Source organism: Pseudochaenichthys georgianus, chromosome 3 (genome assembly GCF_902827115.2).
Source record: "Pseudochaenichthys georgianus chromosome 3, fPseGeo1.2, whole genome shotgun sequence".
Classification (NCBI taxonomy): domain Eukaryota; kingdom Metazoa; phylum Chordata; class Actinopteri; order Perciformes; family Channichthyidae; genus Pseudochaenichthys; species Pseudochaenichthys georgianus.
Genome location: NC_047505.1, coordinates 51,883,686 through 51,904,102, shown reverse-complemented (window position 1 = coordinate 51,904,102; position 20,417 = coordinate 51,883,686). Strand labels below are relative to the sequence as shown.

General features: G+C 41.0%; 1 protein-coding gene across 1 annotated transcript; it reads left to right on the top strand.

The window, feature by feature from the left end:
- Window positions 1-1,401: 1,401 nt before the first annotated feature.
- Window positions 1,402-19,408, top strand: LOC117441480 (para-nitrobenzyl esterase). The gene is made up of 10 exons (XM_034077574.2): window positions 1,402-1,497; window positions 3,204-3,477; window positions 5,800-6,220; window positions 9,096-9,203; window positions 11,905-12,101; window positions 12,252-12,454; window positions 12,942-13,000; window positions 15,684-15,851; window positions 16,496-16,723; window positions 17,532-19,408. The coding sequence occupies exons 2-10, from the start codon at window positions 3,211-3,213 to the stop codon at window positions 17,672-17,674; spliced, it is 1,794 nt and encodes a 597-aa protein (XP_033933465.1). The 5' UTR covers window positions 1,402-1,497; window positions 3,204-3,210; the 3' UTR covers window positions 17,675-19,408.
- Window positions 19,409-20,417: the final 1,009 nt, after the last annotated feature.

The following is a 20,417-nucleotide window of genomic DNA, read 5'->3' as shown; positions in this document are numbered from 1 at the left end:
GATGAGAGAGGTGGAAATGTTTTAAGAAAATGGCCTGTAAAGATATGGATTGTAAAATACATACATGTACACACTGCATGTGAATTGGGTAAACTTTTTTAACAAATAGATATAACCATGAAGCTTCCCAAGTGTATAACCCTCATTAAAAAAATGTTTTAAATGTTTTATTTATTTGTGTATTTCCAAAAATGAACTAGAAATATAAAAGAAAAACGGAAGTTGGGTAAAGTAAGAAAGAAACAGAGGCTTAAATCCAGTTTTTTTCTAAATGACATATTCAGGAAACCCGGCTCCACACGTCCTATAGCCTTGGGTTTCTCTGGAACAGATGTGAAACATTGATTACTTCTGGCGATGAGTTCAAAAAAAATTTCTTTAACAATATCTTTGTGTGGCCTTGTCAGGTAAACGTAGAAGCCAATCCTGTACAATTTGACTGGAATATGTAGCTACTGGTGTCTTTGGCTGGGGTAAATAGATGCCTAACAAAGTAAGTAGAATGTCTCAATCCAACGTTGTTGTAATACAATTACATTAAATATATTACAATTATAACAAATATTTTTCAAAAAATACAATGAAGAATAAAATAATAAAAAAATGAAATCAATACATAAACACAAAACATTTATAATAATCATAATAATAATATACCATAGTTATATTACAAATATTAATAAAAATAATAATATAAAATATGATACTAATAAAATAATTCAAAACATTTTTAAATAAATAACAGTAGCCTACTAAAAACTATTTAAAAAAAATGAAATTCATAACAAACAAAAATGACTAACAATATGTAATGGCTATAAAAATAATAAAACATGAGGGTGCCAGCCTCACGGGGACGCCCGATCTCCGAGATACGTAAAAAATATAATGGTGAAAATAAAATACCCATTATAACAAATGATAATAAAATATAATTATTATTATAAAATAAACAAATTAAACAATAAAAAAGTGAAATAAGATAACAAAATGAAGATTGAAACTAAATAATAAAAAAATGTAAAAATACATTAAACAAATAATAAAGAATAATATAAATATATTGAAGAAAAAAGTATTTTTTCTCAAAATCAAAAAAAGTTCTGAACAAAAATATTTATTAAGTTCTTTCTGAACATTTTAATTCATTTATCTTTACCTGAAAATCTCATCATTCTGAATCAGAACTCAATGTCTTCGAAAACAGTTTGTCACATCTCAAAACCATCTTCTCATGTGGACATAACCCTTCCCTATCCTACTTGAGGCTATGAATAAACTCTTTCTGCTCGGGTTACTGTCATGGATGTATAATAAGGGTTACTGTCATGGATGTATAATAAGGGTTACTGTCATGGATGTATAATAAGGGTTACTGTCCCTTTAAGTGTAAAAGCAGAAGAGGGGAAATGTTTGAGGACATGCGCGATCCACAGCAGAAAGCGTCACATTTAGTTTAGTTTTTCTTTTCCATGTGTTGTGTGTTTACCGGACATGGTAAGTTTTTATAACTCTACTTTATGTTATCTTTCATTTAAAAGAAGAAACATTGTGTCTTAGTGAATAGAAATGTCTTCAGAGTCAGTTGGTGAGAGGAAGTTGAAGGCACAGAGGAAACGGCAGGAAAAGGGATTTAGTGCACAAACAACACTTTGGAAGAAACACGTTAAATAACATCAAATAACAGCGTTTTATTAACGTAATCTGCTTTATGTGGGTTGAAAGTTTGAGAAAGACACAGTAAGACGATGCTGGGCGTGTCAAGCAAATATTTATATATTTAACATGTAGTGAAAAATAACGGTACATTCGATTCACCTGTTTTGTGACTTAGTTGTGTTGTGACATTATATCCGCTCATTGTTCACACACGTAGTATCCTGTGTCCTTTATTGTGTGTGTGTGTGTGTGCACGTAACCACACGTTTTGCCCTCTTTTTAACCGTACAATACAACGTTATACGTATACTATTAATACAAAAACAACTAAAAGTGATCAGATTTGCTTCTAAAACTGACCTTTGGGAAATGTCTATCAGAGAAATTGTAACAATCCACTGTTGCTCTATGGAAAGGGTTCACGAAGAAAGCTTACTCTTGTAATAAGAGAAGCACCGTTTAAAAGATAATAACTTAATTAATAAGAAATATACATTTTAAAGGAACTTATTAATTAATATATGGAATACTAAAAATATCCATGATAATTACAATTCTAGTTGTTCTCTTTAAAAAAATCTTCATTGACGTTTAGTTCAGTGTAATATGTTTAGTGATGTAATCATTTATTTGTACTTGTGATTAAAAAAAGACAAATAATTGCAAACTATTTAATCACAAATTAGCGTTAAACTAATAGTAATAGTAATCATAGTGACCCCAGACAAAAATAAAATAAACAACTGTGTTTGAAGTCTTATTAAATGTTGAGTTTTCTGCAGGTCAGTTAAAGAAGATGTAAATGTACATTTATATAATCAAGATCTAAAGTTATACAGGGTTTATTGTCTTATAAATAGCAGCGCAGTTTCAGCAGTAATGCAACATACAATATGCTTAAGACAAAACTAAATATTAATAAAGTGCACAAAGAAATAAGAATACATTAATCTAAAAGGAAACATAACAAATATTGGAAAATAAATATTAAAAGAAAAAAGTTAAAAAAGTTTTGAGTAAAAGAAAAATAGTGCAAATAAAAATAGAAAAACAATCAATTATAAGAATTGTAAATTAAAATGCTAACACAAATAATGCAAGAAAAAAATTAAATAAAGAAAAAGGATAAAATCAAATCAAATAAAATACAAATATTGCAAGAAGAAATGCAAATAATAAAAATTAAATAATAGTACAATTGACTCATTATGCAAATTAATGTTAAAATAAGTAAACTAAATACATGCACAATGGAATATGTAATAACATATTTATGCGTGTTTTATTTAACCATCATCTGTTTATGACAAATCTGTTTTAATAAACCACTTTGTTTTCAAGATGCAAGGCTTGTATTGGTCATACGTCCATAGCTACAGTGTAGATCGTAGGTCACAGACTTCTCCAACACAATAAAACAGAAAAAATAGTGCAAGTAAATACAATAAAATAGAATAGAAGTAGTGCCATAAGAGACTATATACAAGTGATCAATAATTTATCAGTTGCAAGTTCGGATTTAACTTGAGTTATTCATCCCTCAGAGTGAAGATGGATGAGGATGTGTTCGAGGTCCCTGGGAGGACGGAGTACCTGTACCTGGTTCAGGAGGAGGAGGCGCAGGAGGAGGTGCAGTATGCTCGTCACAGACACTACATCAGCCCCCTGCTGGTGCTGTCGCGCCGCTGCGTCCTCCTCATCCTCCTCTGCGTGCTGTCCCTCCTCTCCCTCGCCTCCTACCTGGCCTACGTGGCCCAGACGCTGCCTTCAGGAGCCGCGCAGGTCACCACCTCCTGCGGGGCATTCAGGGGCCGACACGTGAGTCCAAAAACACAAACACTAGTGTTTAGATAATCACCTACTATTTTAAAGGTCCCCTATCATACTGTTTTTCATCAATATATCACAGGTCTCAGATATATACAGAGCCTGTTTCTGATTGGCTGAAACACCAGACCATTGCAGCATTACCCATAATCCACTCTGTTTCTGCCCTGTTTCAAAAGTGCTGATTCTCTGTCTGTGACTTTAGATGAAAACAAGGAGCCCCTCCCCACGCCCCTCTGAGAGAGATTTGGTTACAAAGAACTCAATGGAGCTCTAGAGGAGATTCAGGTGATAAGGGGGGGGGGGGGGGGGGGGGGGTTACCTTGGTGCTGATTGGCTAATGGTTACCCAAGACAACACATCGTTATGACATCATAAAGTGGCCAAAATCTGATCAGCTCATTTTCAGACAGGTTTTTATAGAAATGGATCAAAAAGAGAGAGAATCTTTGTTCCTGAAGCTTTCAGAGTCTCTTTCCACAGAGGGGACACATGTTGATGTAGAAGAGACATGGAGAGGAGGGGACACATGTTGATGTAGAAGAGACATGGAGAGGAGGGGACACATGTTGATGTAGAAGAGACATGGAGAGGAGGGGACACATGTTGATGTAGAAGAGACATGGAGAGGAGGGGACACATGTTGATGTAGAAGAGACATGGAGAGGAGGGGACACATGTTGATGTAGAAGAGACATGAAGAAGAGGGGACACATGTTGATGTAGAAGAGACATGGAGAAGAGGGGACACATGTTGATGTAGAAGAGACATGGAGAAGAGGGGACACATGTTGATGTAGAAGAGACATGGAGAAGAGGGGACACATGTTGATGTAGAAGAGACATGAAGAAGAGGGGACACATGTTGATGTAGAAGAGACATGGAGAAGAGGGGACACATGTTGATGTAGAAGAGACATGAAGAAGAGGGGACACATGTTGATGTAGAAGAGACATGAAGAAGAGGGGACACATGTTGATGTAGAAGAGACATGAGGAAGAGGGGACACATGTTGATGAAGAGGAGACATGAAGAAGAGGGGACACATGTTGATGTAGAAGAGACATGAAGAAGAGGGGACACATGTTGATGTAGAAGAGACATGAAGAAGAGGGGACACATGTTGATGTAGAAGAGACATGAAGAAGAGGGGACACATGTTGATGTAGAAGAGACATGGAGAAGAGGGGACACATGTTGATGTAGAAGAGACATGAAGAAGAGGGGACACATGCTGATGTAGAAGAGACATGAAGAAGAGGGGACACATGCTGATGTAGAAGAGACATGAAGAAGAGGGGACACATGTTGATGTAGAAGAGACATGAAGAAGAGGGGACACATGCTGATGTAGAAGAGACATGGAGAAGAGGGGACACATGTTGATGTAGAAGAGACATGAAGAAGAGGGGACACATGTTGATGTAGAAGAGGCGTGAAGAAGAGGGGACACATGTTGATGTAGAAGAGACATGAAGAAGAGGGGACACATGTTGATGTAGAAGAGGCGTGAAGAAGAGGGGACACATGTTGATGTAGAGGGGACATGGAGAAGAGGGGACACATGTTGATGTAGAAGAGACATGGAGAAGAGGGGACACATGTTGATGTAGAAGAGACATGGAGAAGAGGGGACACATGTTGATGTAGAAGAGACGTGAAGAAGAGGGGACACATGTTGATGTAGAAGAGGCGTGAAGAAGAGGGGACACATGTTGATGTAGAAGAGACATGAAGAAGAGGGGACACATGTTGATGTAGAGAGACATGAAGAAGAGGGGACACATGTTGATGTAGAGGAGACATAAAGAAGAGGGGACAGATGTTGATGTAGAAGAGACATGAAGAAGAGGGGACACGTGTTGATGTAGAAGAGACATGAAGAAGAGGGGACACATGTTGATGTAGAAGAGACATGGTGAAGAGGGGACACATGTTGATGTAGAGAGACATGAAGAAGAGGGGACACATGTTGATGTAGAAGAGACATGGTGAAGAGGGGACACATGTTGATGTAGAGAGACATGAAGAAGAGGGGACACATGTTGATGTAGAAGAGACATGAAGAAGAGGGGACACATGTTGATGTAGAGAGACATGAAGAAGAGGGGACACATGTTGATGTAGAAGAGACATGAAGAAGAGGGGACACATGTTGATGTAGAGAGACATGAAGAAGAGGGGACACATGTTGATGTAGAAGAGACATGAAGAAGAGGGGACACATGTTGATGTAGAAGAGACATGAAGAAGAGGGGACACATGTTGATCTAGGTAACCTTTAACATATATTTTGCTTCCTTATCTCTCAGATAAATGGCGCCTACTCCTTTAAGGGCATGCCGTACGCCGCCCCCCCCGTGGGCCCTCTGCGTTGGGCCCCCCCGGCCCCCCCGCTATGTCGTGGCGGTGTTTCGGATGCGGGACGTTTCCGCAGCATATGTCCTCAGGTGCGTCCTCTGAAGGCGGGGGGGAAGGTGTTGGGACAGGAGGACTGCCTCTTCATCAACGTGTGGACCCCCGCTCTGCAGCCCGCCCACAGCCTGCCCGTCATGGTGTGGATCCACGGGGGGTTTCTGCACATGCTGAGTGGGGGGGAGCCGGGTTACTCCCCCACTGAGAAGCTGGCGGCGGACACAGAGATGGTGTTCGTCAGCTTCAACTACAGACTCAACGCCTTCGGGTTCATGGCTCTGAACATGCTGAGGGAGGGGTCTGCATCCAACACCTCAGGTCAGACGGTGTTCACACCGGGGGGAAATAAATACAGTTTATACCAGGGGCGTCCAAACTATCGGCCCTCATCAAATTAAAAAACTATAATGAAATATGGCCCACAAATGAAACTTGTCCTTGTCTTATATTGTACTTCTTAAATGTAAACATATATTCACAGAAGTCACGGTTCGGTACAACAAGGAAAAGCAAAAAAAAGTCCCAAATGCATAATCTTTTTTTGCTGTTATTTATTTTTAACAGTAGTGCAAGTTTTGGTATGAAAATAAGGAATCTCTAACATTTTGAATCATTAACTGAAATAAAATAAATAATAAGAAAGTGTTTGAATCACAATCAATAAAAGGCAATACAGAACTGTATAACATCTCCTGAAGTCAAAATATAAAATAAATACAATGATAAATATAAAACAAAAATAAAATCTGTGCCTTTAGGAGCAAAGTCTAACATGTGTAATTAACTTGTGAGTGTGTGAGGCCATTACGCCTAAATAAAGGTACTCGAGCTTTACTCTATTTTCAAGTTTTTCTTCAAAAAGATGAGTTTGTCTACGTTGTCAGCAGTGAGGGCAGATCTGTTGGCGGTAACTATGTCACCTGTCGTCGAGGAAACGCTCTCGCTGGGGACTGAGACTGACTCGGATGTGCTTGAGCATGTTTGACGTGTTACCACTAGCATACCGCACCGCTGTCGAACAACACAGACACACCGCCCGATCCACAACTCGCACCCCATCGTTGTTGTAGTCCACAGGGAACCCGAAATGTTCCCACACAGCTGATTTAAAAGATGGGTCTTCTAGCTCCTGTGTGTTGTGTGAACTCGCCATAGCTAACTTTTCTTCTTCATGTATTGTGTTCGTTTTGTTGTGTTTTGTTCTTGTTCTTCATTTGTTATTTACGGCCGGCTGGCTTTTAGGCGCAATACCGCCCCCTGGATTATATATAGTGTAATACTGCCCTGAGTAACAGACTTTTTTCCCACTCGTAAAAAAAGGCGTATTCGCCGTGTGACTGCATGTGCCGAACCGTGACGACCGAACCGTGACGGTACGGGACGAATACGGATACCGTTACACCCCTACACCGCAGTATTCATAACCACTTTTCAAAAAAATGCAGTCAATTAACGTTGGAAACATTTTCTAACATATCTTGGCTGATAAGAAAAAATCCCAATGACTTGAAATAAACCTTCATATTTCTCCTTATTATAATCAATCTGAGGCTTCTGCTTTAAGGGAAGAGCTAAACACTCCCATCACTAGTCCATGGTGTAAAGACAACAGAAAGTATCAGAGCCATGCACCCTCTCCTCTAGTTATGTCCCAAAACCGGCATCCAGCAGGTGACCTAGATACCATAAAGCACACCCACGTGACAATTGCCGGAGGTGATAAACAATAAGAATTAAACGTGATGCAAACAGAAATGAAGATAATAATATGAATAATAAGCAATGGCAAGACAAGCATTTTGGCCCCTGCAGATGCAGTATATATAAGTTTACATACACACATATATTAGTGTCTCTACTGGGACATGTCTCCATGCTTTAATGTTCAAAAAGCTCTTTATTGTTCTCATATTGCCTGTGCTGCAGCACCTCTTTTCACCCTCTGTCTGGAACCAGAGCCCAGTCTGCTCTGATTGGTCCGTTGTGATTGGTCAACCGCTTAGAGATGCCCCGCCCCTTAGCCTATCACGTACAATGTGTTGGAGCGCTAGCCAATAGAAGCTAGAGATAAAAATACGTTCTGGAAGTGTGTGGAGGGAACACAGGGGCCGTTTCTCAATCACGAGGATGCTGGCTTGGTAGTCGCGTACTTCCAAGTCACTTCCTTCAGAAACGAAGCAAGTATGCTTCCAAGCGACGGCTTCGGAAACGAAGAAGAATGGAACAGGCTAACAAGTGTGCCACACTCTAACGGTTTCAACATAAACTGTACCGAAAGTAAATACCTCACGATGTCTATCTAATTATGAACTTGCTTTACTTTCACGGAACACATTTTTGGTGAAAACAAACAAATGTAACAAAGTAACATATTTACCAACACATGTTCTACGCCACTACATACTTACATTTAAATCTCCGCAAGGGTTTTTGAAATTGGTCCGTGCGCAAAGCATTGTGGGGATTTTAAGGACGTGATGTCTACCCATCTGCAGCCTCGAAATTTCCCCTAAACCAAGGACGCGGCCTCGGTGGAATTCCAAGTATGCTGGACATTGGAACAGTACTTCGGCGGCACTCGATGACGTAGCATCCTTGAAATATTGGCTTGGAAGCCAGTATCCTCGAGATTGAGAAACGGCCAGGGATTTTAGCCTTTGTAGACCATTTACATGCACCAAAAACCTATATAATATACGACAAGAAAGGGAACACCCCAACAATTAGAATAGGGACTCTTTTGAAATGGGTTTTGGAGCTTTAGAAGTCTTTAAATGGCTTCTACAAAGCATTAAAGAGGTTTCAATGGATAAAGTGGGCGCTCTTTAACAAGCCGTTTACCTTTTGGCTGATGCAATAATAATTTTTACTTTGTTCTGCAGTCTGATTGGATGCTAAAATAAGTCTTTACATTCCCATTAAGATAATATATACCCATGTGAGTCAGAGGATTTATTTTTGTAATATTGGCATCCTTGTGTTGGGGGATTTCTGTATAATCAAACACGCCTGCTGTGGAAGGACCCGGTAAAAGCCTGCAAAAAGTGTCCAAGGCCCATGTCCTCGCTCCCCAGCCTTGAGAAGAGTTATCTTTAGTTTGAGCCGGTTGTTTCTGGACGCCTGAAATAAGGCCACATCAAATCTGGTTGTTTATTTTGCTAATGGACCCGCCTTCTTCGTCCATCTTCCTCAGGGAACTACGGCTTCATGGACCAGATCGCAGCTCTGAAGTGGGTCCAGGAAAACATCCACGTGTTCGGAGGAGATCCTGAGAAAGTCACCATATTCGGACAGAACTCAGGTATGAAAACTGTGTTTTAAGTTTACAAAACTGTGACCAGTAAAGCAACGTTTTGCTTTGAGTGTCCTAAATGTGTTGCTCATATTACAATGAGTTTGACGCAGAGTAGGCCGACCCTGAAGGCCACATCTCCCTGGCCCAATCGGATTCCTCCATTTGATTGAATTATTGCAGAAAATCATCTCTGTGTCAGATAAATGTTTATGATACTTATACGTTTTGTTCAGCAGGATAATCTCAACATATTAACCAGGGTTGCCAACTCTCACGCATCTGGCGTGTGACACACGCTTTCACTCTCAGTCTCACGCTCTCACGCGGCCCAAACTATTCTCACGCCAAACACAAGATGAACCGGCGATCGTTTTTGGTTGGTTATTTACAATGTTGAGTTGACAGCTGCTCGAGCTGTGGATCCGCTCCCTCCCCGCCCCCACCACTCTTAACAACGTTAACAGACAGCAGAGCAGTGGGAGCCGGTTGGTCAATCCGACCCGTATTGCGCATGCGCAGATCTGAGATCCAGCAGAAATGATAACAAGTAACAGTCTGCTGCTTATTGTTCTACTTGGCCAGGGGTGGCCAACCCGCGGCTCTCGAGCCGCATGCGGCTCTTTGCCTAGTTTCATGCGGCTCTTCAGTTCATATCGAATTGTGAGTTTGGGGGAGAGACACTGACTCCTGACTAGTGTTGCACGGTGTACCGATACTTGAAAGGTACTGCGATACCCTGTTAAAAACGTTAAGATTCCTCCGTTTCATTAGTATCGGTACTTTAAGAATGACGGGGAAAAGTACTCCGGTGAGAAAGCGCCGTTTTAATAAGAGCCGTGTGTGTTCAGCGCTCTGCTTCCACTCCCTGCACTGCAGCCGTGCCTGCAGTCCCGCCCCTCTCAAGCACGCTCAAGTGCCTCCCCTCTCTCGTGCACGCGCTAGCTGCCAGAGCATGTGAGAAAAGGAGAAGCATGGCTGCAAGTGGGAGTGCAACTGCCGCTGCGCCTCGGCTTGTTGACAAAAAAGACGCCAGAAGCGAAATTTGGAAGTATTTTAGCGATATCTCTGACAGTGAGGGCAAGCCTACGGACACCACGAGGCCCGTCTGTCAGACATGTTTTAATTTTATTTAATACGAATTCTATTTTATGTATTGTTCTCATTGTTTAAAAGTTTGTGTTATGGTTCTGGTGTGAAATAAAGCACAATTACATTTAAGACTGTTTCCCTTTTTTAAAGAAAAGTATCGAAAAATAATCGGAATCGCAATTCTTGACTTGGTATCGAAACCAAAATGTTGGTATCGTGACAACACTAGCTACTCCTGACAGTTAACCCTGATATGTAGTAGGTCTGTTAAGTATTGAATGCTGATCATTCTGACGTAATTTGGCCGGTCAAAGTTGTTTGGGCTCGGATAAAATCGCTCCGTTACTTTCGTCCCGTATGTAATTTTTTTTTAAATATAGCACCAAATTGCAAATAATCTATAACTACTGTCACTTTTCACATTGAAACATGTGCTCTTTTATTAAATAAACTAAATGCTTTCATTTTAAGTTGTGAGTTTAGTGTTTTTGACCCTAAGAATCACTGATGCATTCATCAATAACAATAATCCACAGCTCATCTCTGCTCCAGAGGATTTAAAAAATATATCCCAATGCCACAAAAATGCATCAGTGACGTGGTTGAAATCTTGTCTCCAGAAAACAAAAAACTGAAACAAGCGGTATCAGTGACTGTTTGATGTGGCTCTTTGCAGTAACAGAGAACATCTTTTGGCTCTTAACCTCTGACTGGTTGGCAACCCCTGTACTAGGCCAAAATAGAGTCAAAGAGTATATGAGAGTGAGAGTGCGTTAATTAATATATTTGGCAGTTTGGAGTAAGTCTGTAGATTTGTGTGTGTGTGTTTCATGTAGCTATAGGCCTCTCACGATCATTAATTTTGTTGGATAAATGTTCCCGAAGATTATTGCGATAAACGATAATATTGTCGGCACCGTTGTATGACCATTTTAGACCACTGACATAATGATACTATATAATATTAATTCAAGTACATCCTTTCAAACTGTTTGTCACATCCTCATGTAAATGGAAATGTATCGAGGTCAGAAAAGTTATCGAGTTCATTTTTATTTATCATACCATAAGTCAATTAATTGCTTATCGCGACAGGCACACAATAAAACATGTGTTTGACTTTCATTAGTGAATGAAACTTTGTGCCCTTTATATTCTGTGTCCAATATTGTGTATTTGTATATATTGTATATATATCATATATATATGCTAAGGTCCCGCTACTGACACGATAGCAGTCATTTAGTGAACATGTGTGTAATTAAACCCATGATATCAAAATCTCACTCCAGCCAGGTACCCAAAGTTGGCAACCCTGGATAAACACCACTTTATGATTTTTGAAGTAAAAAGCTAATGTTGGGCTATAAAGGAACTACAGCACGGTCACATGACTTTCAAAGATAAAAATACAATTATATACAGTTAAGTAACTTTAAAATAAATGAATTAAAATGAACATATACACATGCATATTTGGGTCCTATATACATATTAGATATAAAGGAACATGATCAATTCCTGCAGCTCTCTTTGTGGCTAGAGAAGAGAACGGGACAGTTTAGTATGATCTGTGTCTATCATAATGTAATATTTGTCGTATGTTATTGTGTGTAAGGTGGGACGTCGGTGTGGACCATGATGATGTCTCCGCTGGCGAAGGGTCTGTTTCGGGCGGCGGTGGATATGAGCGGCTCGTACGTCTACAACGCCACGCTGGAACAAGCCGAGTCCGACAACCTGCTGTTCCTGCAGAGGACGGGCTGCAGCGACCCGAGCTGCCTGAGACGCCTCCCCATCGCCGACGTCCTGAAGGTGCCGGCTCTGCACATCCTGTACAATATCGCTATCCTTGAAAAACAGTATAATAGGGGACCTTTAATATAGAGATTCGATTTTTACGAGTGATTTAAAAATGGTTTTTGGTGACATCCTTTAAAAGCCAACTCCCCCGCTCCTCCCCAGGCCGTCCCGTGGCAGGAGTTCCCGTCCTGGGCTGCAGACGAGGTGATGGACCTCCCCCTCAGAGGACACTTCGTGGGCCCCATGGCGGTGGTGGACGGATACGTGTTGGAGGCTCCTCCCTTTGAGGTGTGGGAGAAGAAGAAAGGAAACTACAACGACGTCCCGTTTGTTATCGGAACGACGGAGCAGGAGGCAGACTTCCGGTGAGAGGACGCCTGGTTCAGGTTCCTTACTGTCAGCTGCTAGGATAGGATAAGATAAGAGGTACTTTATTGATCCCAATTTGGGAAATATTTTATTGCAGCAGCTTAAAAAGACAAGGCAATATACAATGAACTGTTACAGGATGTGTATTTTGTAAAATGTGTAACTTTTTTTTATCTTTCATACTTTTTGCTTGCTTCTAGGTAACATTAAGCTGTCTTTGGCTCTTTTCTGCTGTAACAATGTACATTTCCCCTCTGTGGGACTAATAAAGGGATTCTGATTCTGAATACAAAAATAAAAAGTCTAGAAATAATCAAAAAAGTAGAAAATATTCATGTTGAATTAACAAAAACAAAATATAAAGCAAGTTATTATATATACATAAGTATGTGATTAAACTTGTGTGTGTTCTCTCTCTCTCTCTCTCTCTCTCTCTCTCTCCTCTCTCTCTCTCTCTCTCTCTCTCTCTGTGTGTGTGTGTAGCCCACGAGCTGAAAACATCTCTTCTTGGACCTGGGGCGACTACAGCTGGTTTGTGACAGGTAACAGCTGTTTATTAATACATTTAATGCAACGTTAATTAAATGTTATTCTCATTCTCAGGTGTATATCAGTATGTAGTGTCTCTACTTTAAAGAGTCCTCTCCTGCTGATGTTCAGGTGTATATCAGTATGTAGTGTCTCTACTTTAAAGAGTCCTCTCCTGCTGATGTTCGGGTGTATATCAGTATGTAGTGTCTCTACTTTAAAGAGTCCTCTCCTGCTGATGTTCAGGTGTATATCAGTATGTAGTGTCTCTACTTTAAAGAGTCCTCTCCTGCTGATGTTCAGGTGTATATCAGTATGTAGTGTCTCTACTTTAAAGAGTCCTCTCCTGCTGATGTTCAGGTGTATATCAGTATGTAGTGTCTCTACTTTAAAGAGTCCTCTCCTGCTGATGTTCAGGTGTATATCAGTATGTAGTGTCTCTACTTTAAAAAGTCCTCTCCTGTTGATGTTCAGGTGTATATAGTGTCTCTACTTTAAAGAGTCCTCTCCTGCTGATGTTCAGGTGTATATCAGTATGTAGTGTCTCTACTTTAAAGAGTCCTCTCCTGCTGATGTTCAGGTGTATATCAGTATGTAGTGTCTCTACTTTAAAGAGTCCTCTCCTGCTGATGTTCAGGTGTATATCAGTATGTAGTGTCTCTACTTTAAAGAGTCCTCTCCTGCTGATGTTCAGGTGTATATCAGTATGTAGTGTCTCTACTTTAAAGAGTGCTCTCCTGCTGATGTTCAGGTGTATATCAGTGTGTAGTGTCTCTACTTTAAAGAGTCCTCTCCTGCTGATGTTCAGGTGTATATCAGCATGTAGTGTCTCTACTTTAAAGAGTCCTCTCCTGCTGATGTTCAGGTGTATATCAGTATTTAGTGTCTCTACTTTAAAGAGTCCTCTCCTGCTGATGTTCAGGTGTATATCAGTATGTAGTGTCTCTACTTTAAAGAGTCCTCTCCTGCTGATGTTCAGGTGTATATCAGTATGTAGTGTCTCTACTTTAAAGAGTCCTCTCCTGCTGATGTTCAGGTGTATATCAGTATGTAGTATCTCTACTTTAAAGAGTCCTCTCCTGCTGATGTTCAGGTGTATATCAGTATGTAGTGTCTCTACTTTAAAGAGTCCTCTCCTGCTGATGTTCAGGTGTATATCAGTATGTAGTGTCTCTACTTTAAAGAGTCCTCTCCTGCTGATGTTCAGGTGTATATCAGTATGTAGTGTCTCTACTTTAAAGAGTCCTCTCCTGCTGATGTTCAGGTGTATATCAGTATGTAGTATCTCTACTTTAAAGAGTCCTCTCCTGCTGATGTTCAGGTGTATATCAGTATGTAGTGTCTCTACTTTAAAGAGTCCTCTCCTGCTGATGTTCAGGTGTATATCAGTATGTAGTGTCTCTACTTTAAAGAGTCCTCTCCTGCTGATGTTCAGGTGTATATCAGTATGTAGTGTCTCTACTTTAAAGAGTCCTCTCCTGCTGATGTTCAGGTGTATATCAGTATGTAGTGTCTCTACTTTAAAGAGTCCTCTCCTGCTCATGTTCAGGTGTATATCAGTATGTAGTCTCTCTACTTTAAAGAGTCCTCTCCTGCTGATGTCCAGGTGTATATCAGTATGTAGTGTCTCTACTTTAAAGAGTCCTCTCCTCCTGATGACAGCGCGTGGTGCTGAAATAGCCAATATGCGGTAAATCATTCAAACGTAATGTTTACTTATATGTGAACAGAAACAAAGTTCAGTCAAAACATTGACAACAAAATCGGAGAAAGCTGCTTGATCATGGAGGGCGAGGGGTAGTGGTGCATATGCTGCCACCCCATTTGGCAGCTTTGTTTTGGAAAAAAAGTTGATTCAAAACGCACAAAAGCTTTATATCTTAATAAGCTTGTGAGCAGTGGCGGACTGGCCATCTGTAGAATCTGTAGAATCAAAGAACGGCACCGCAATGTTCGAACCCCCAAGCATTCGAACGTGTCACATGTTTTAACAATCAATTACTTAAAGGGGACCTATCATGCAAAATGCCCTTTTATACGTCTTTTATACATGAATATGTGTCCCCGGTGTGTCAGAAAACACAACCCTCTCTCTTTTCCTCCATACCCAAATCTCTAAAAACGGGGCTGCAACAGATCTGATACAGATTTGAAATTGTTCTGACGTCAGAAACGGGGTGCTCCGCCTATATGGGCAACTCTCCAACTATCAGGGGAATGGGGGGTTGCCGTGGCATGGTAACAGCATGGTAACAGCATGGTAACAGAATGGTAACATGACGCTCATGCCTCGCCCTTGGTCATTTGCAGCTCATTTGCCACAGAATCAGCCCTTGTGAAAACAGGGCTGGAAAAGAGCAAATAGAGCGAAATGAGGCATGGCTAAAATGCATTATCTGTTTGGTATTTTGAAAAAAAAACTTCACATACATGCTTTATATAGGTATGGCCCTACAATATATTATTCAAATATAGCATGATAGGTCCACTTTAAATTAGCCTTTGATTATGTTCCGGCCCGCCATCTAGTGGCTCAGAGCCAAACTTAATTGCCGACCCCTGCTATATACTGTGTGTGGCTTCGCCGGTCACACAGACTAAAAAACCTCGAATGAGAAGGTGTGTCCAAACTTTTGACTGGTAGTGTATCTGTAAATATAATCCTGTCTTGTATATCCTCTTCGCTTCTCCTCACAGATAAACTCCGGTCCTTCTCTGAGTCCCTCCCCAGCGATGCACTGGAGTTGTACCCGAGCTCCGCCCGATGTCCGACGGCAGACCGCTGCCCGGAGCGCAGCTTCACCTCTATGGTGTCCGACATCCGGGTCACCTGCCCCAACAACGACCTCGCCAGGAGGGCCGCAGGTGAACTGCTTCACACCTGATACCACGAAATGTGTTTTAAATGGGAACAATTAATCTGGTGTTATTTATATATATATATATATATATATATCACGTACAATGTATGGGGAGTCCAATGGAGGTGTTGAAGGCATGGGGAGGAGTGTGTGGGAGAGAAACTCACTCTAGAGCAACACCAATACAACAACTGTGAACATTCATAAACACACCTCCGCCCCACAAAGACTGCAACCACTACTATTTAGAAATACTTATGGATATTTTACTTGCATCCTTTGGCTACTAAAACCCTTTATGAACACACAGTTAGAAATACACTACATTTATACAGTTGTGTATATGTAACGTTTTTAGACTGTAAGTGTAAACATGCACATTGATATTTAATTGTATCTCGTTGCACTGTCATCGCTACTACCTCGCTTTTACCACTCTTATTTATTTGTGTCTATTTTTTACTGCAGTGAGAGTTGCCAAAGACATTTCGTTGTACTTTGTATGATGACAATACAATTTGTAGCCTTTGCAGACCCTTTGCATGCACTTATACCTATACTGTATAAAACACTTCAGGAAAGGGGAAAAAGCACATTAGGGCCCCTTGAATGTAAATCTGTTGGTCTGATCCCCCTCCCTGTGCTCAGAGGCTCTGGACAGCCCGGTGTACCGGTACGTTGTGACGCACACCCCCTCCGGCCCGGTGAACGTGTCCGGAGACCTGCTGCCGTTCCCCAGCCGCTTCTCCTTCCACTGCCTGGACACCCTCTCGTTCTTCAGGGGTCTGGAGGCGGCGCTGGGGAAGAAGCTCTCTGACGGAGACCGGAGCTTCCAGGATCTCATCACAAAACACCTCGTCACCTTCGCCAAAACAGGTCAACATGCTTCCTGTGCATGTGATTACGTCTGTGATCAATTCAGAATCAGAAATGGAGATGCTGCGGCTGTTAAGTGTTGTGACGCCTTGAAATACGCTTTAAGTTAGATGGTCTTCTTCTGCAGTTTCACTGACTGTACGTCCTCTAACCTGACCTGTGTGTGTGTGTGTGTGTGTGTGTGTGTGTGTGTGTGTGTGTGTGTGTGTGTGTGTGTGTGTGTGTGTGTGTGTGTGTGTGTGTGTGTGTGTGTGTGTGTGTGTGTGTGTGTGTGTGTGTGTGTGTGTGTGTGTGTGTGTGTGTGTGTGTGTGTGTGTGTGTGTGTGTGTGTGTGTGTGTGTGTGTGTGTGTGTGTGTGTGTGTGTGTGTGTGTGTGTGTGTGTGTGTGTGGAGAGACACCTAACCCTTAAACTACAAAAAGGTGAAATGATTCTATCTCGTATCAGCCATTAAAAACAGCATGTCACTAAAGGGATCCTCGATAAATAACCGTCTGAATGAAATAAAATCAATCTTTCGATACATATATTAGTAAACATTTGCCTCTATATCATGTGACCCATTTACTCACAAGCAGGCAGTCTTGTTTACAGAACTGCATAGACTTAACAAGGGTTGGTTCACAAACGCATTCCTTAATTGAACCGAGAGTAGAGTCAGGTTTTCATAGATGTCTTCACAACAAAACAATGAAAAGGAAAAAGCAGACTGTCCAGATATCCTGGCTAATCTCTATATTTAAAAGACTCCAACGATGTGTCCTGTTCTCTTCATACATCCATGAAAACCCTCCTCTTCTGTCCTGCAGGTAAGATGGCGGACGAGTGGCCAGAATACCCAGCAGCCACTGCTCTCCTGTCCGACCAGCTGTCCGCGGTGCAGAGCTACTCGTCCGCTCGCTGTCAGCTGTGGGAGGAAAACGGTCTGTTTGCGTACGCCTGGACCAACTGACCAACCCCTGACCTTCATCACTTACTCCTCTTCACTGGACTTTATTCAAATCACTGCTTTGGATATCACGCAAAACCGACGGTGACTTTAAAAGCGCACCGTAAATGTTGCAAAGATGTGTTTGAGATCTAATAAGCTTAATTTTGAAATATTATGAAGTATTAAAAAACAGTCGTACCTTTTTGTAAATATCTACAGAACTGCATACAACTAACAAGAGTTGGTTCACAAACACATTACTTAATTTAACCTGGAGTGGAGTCAGGTTTTACACTGAACAAAAATATAAACACAACACTTTTGTTTTTGCTCCCATTTTTCATGAGATGAACTCAAAGATCTAAAACATTTTCTATAAACACAAAATAACCATTTCTCTCAAATATTGTTCACAAATCTGAACAAATCTGTGATAGTGAGCACTTCTCCTTTGCCGAGATAATCCATCCCACCTCACAGGTGTGGCATATCAAGATGCTGATTAGACAGCATGATTATTGCACAGGTGTGCTTTAGGCTGGCCACAATAAAAGGCCACTCTGAAACGTGCAGTTTTGCTTTATTGGGGGGGTCTGGGGGGGGGGTCCGAAAACCAGGCAGTATCTGGTGTGAGGGTTAGGGGTAGGGTTAGGGAATCGAGTGGCCTGTGTTCGTCGTCCATAACATACGCCTGCCCATGCCATAACCCCACCACCACCATGGGCCACTCGATTCACAACATTACCCTAACCATACCCCTAAACATAACCCTCACACCAGATACTGACTGGTTTTCGGACCCCCCCCTAACCCCCCAATAAAGCAAAAGTCTAAAGCACAGAAACACATCCACTGAAGCCCTCGAGGTGATGCATTGCTAAATGTTGTGTGTATGCCGACAAAGGGCTTGAAATGTTCAACCAACGATGCCAAAAACATCCAGTATGCAGAAAACTAAGAATATCTAACGGCTATCTGTATAAAGAATCCATGACACACTCAGAAGGACATAAGTGACGATTAAGAGGTATTTTGTTAAGAATGTATGTTTTTGAAAATCCTGCATTGTATGCCTTAACTTTCCATTTGTCTTCGTACCACTAGAGGTGGGAAAGTGTTTTTTGTGTAAACTGAGTTGGAGTAAAGTTACTGTACACAGAACTGAGAGTTGGTTCAAAGTGAATACCAGTGTATCGTACAATCAAAGAAAATGGGAATCGGGATGTGTGAGGGACAATCGTATGTCATCATTTTGTGTGTTAGGTCCTTGAAAAGTGTCAAGAAAGTGATTGTATTTTAATTGGCAATACACAAGTAATACTGTTGAACGTTAGAAACATTTCCTGTCAAGTAAAGTTGACATACGTTTCTAAATTCAGGGAAATGATTGTGGTAAAAAGGGAATATTTTTGAATAACGTTGTTAACCTGTGAATGTGTCTGTGCAATGTGTGAAGTCCTGCAGTTTGCACCGTTTCCTAACCTCTCCTCTTTGCACTTTCCTGTGAATTATTTTATAACGTAAATATTTCTTTGCACTCATGAACGATTAAGATGCATATGAAGCTTGTAAGTAGATTACAACGAGGAGCTTAAATTCACAATGTAACTAAATCTGAAACAATATATTCTTCTTTAGCCACGTATGAGCTTTGCAATTATAAATTATGATTATGTCATCATGCTTTTTTGTTTGTTAATCCATTGAAAATGTTGTCACCTATTATATGCCTAATAAAATGGACACAAAACATTACATCTTACATATTTACTTCAAAAAATGTTATGCACACTGACTGTAATGTTCTGTTTTCAGGATGTTTTCAGGATTCATTCCACTATCATCCCTGGACCCAAGTCTAATAAAATATCCTGCCTCAATGACTACAGACCCATAGCCCTCACATCTGTGGCGATGAAATCATTTGAGCGCATCATTCTCAGGCAACTAAAAACCAGCACCTCCCCCCTCATGGATCCATATCAATTTGCTTACAGAACCAACAGATCCGTTGATGACGCTGTCAACCTGGCAATTCATCACACTCTACGACACCTGGAATCCCCCAACACCTACGCCCGCATCTTGGTCCTGGACTTCAGCTCCGCTTTCAACACCATCAACCTGGAAAAACTCTTCAATAAACTAATGGACATGAACACTGACCCCTGCATCTGTCACTGGATCCACAGCTTCCTCTGGAACAGACAACAACGGGTCAAAATAAATAACTCCACATCTCTCCCTCTGCACCTCAGTACAGGAGCTCCACAAGGCTGTGTCCTATCCCCCTGGTTATTCTCACTCTACACAAACCAACTCACATCCCAGCACCCCACAGTCAACATATAAATACGCAGATGACACAACAATAACAGGACTCATCTCAAATAATAATGAAACACAATACCTCACTCAGATCCATCAAGCAGTCACCTGGTGCTCAGAAAACAACCTCCTACTTAACACAGCAAAAACCCAAGAAATAATCATCGACTTCAGGTGAAAGCCACAGCCCAAATCACCTCTATCTATCTCCGTCAAACTCATTTCCACTACAGAATCACTCAAATTTCTTGGCACTCACATAAGCAATAACCTCAAATGGAAGACCAACACAGACCACATATACAAAAAAGCCAACCAAAGGCTATTCTTTCTGCGGCAGCTCAAGAAATACAGAGTGAGGACACATCTCCTAATCCAGTTCTACACAGCCATCATCCAAAGCATCCTCACATCATCCATCACAGTCTGGTACAGC

Coding starts and splice junctions, on each gene's coding strand:
- LOC117441480 (XM_034077574.2), top strand. CDS start 3,211: ATGGATGAGGATGTGTTCGAGGTCCCTGGGAGGACGGAGTACCTGTAC. Junction 6,221..9,095: donor GTCTGCATCCAACACCTCAG/GTCAGACGGTGT, acceptor CATCTTCCTCAG/GGAACTACGGCTTCATGGAC. Junction 15,852..16,495: donor CCTCGCCAGGAGGGCCGCAG/GTGAACTGCTTC, acceptor CCCTGTGCTCAG/AGGCTCTGGACAGCCCGGTG.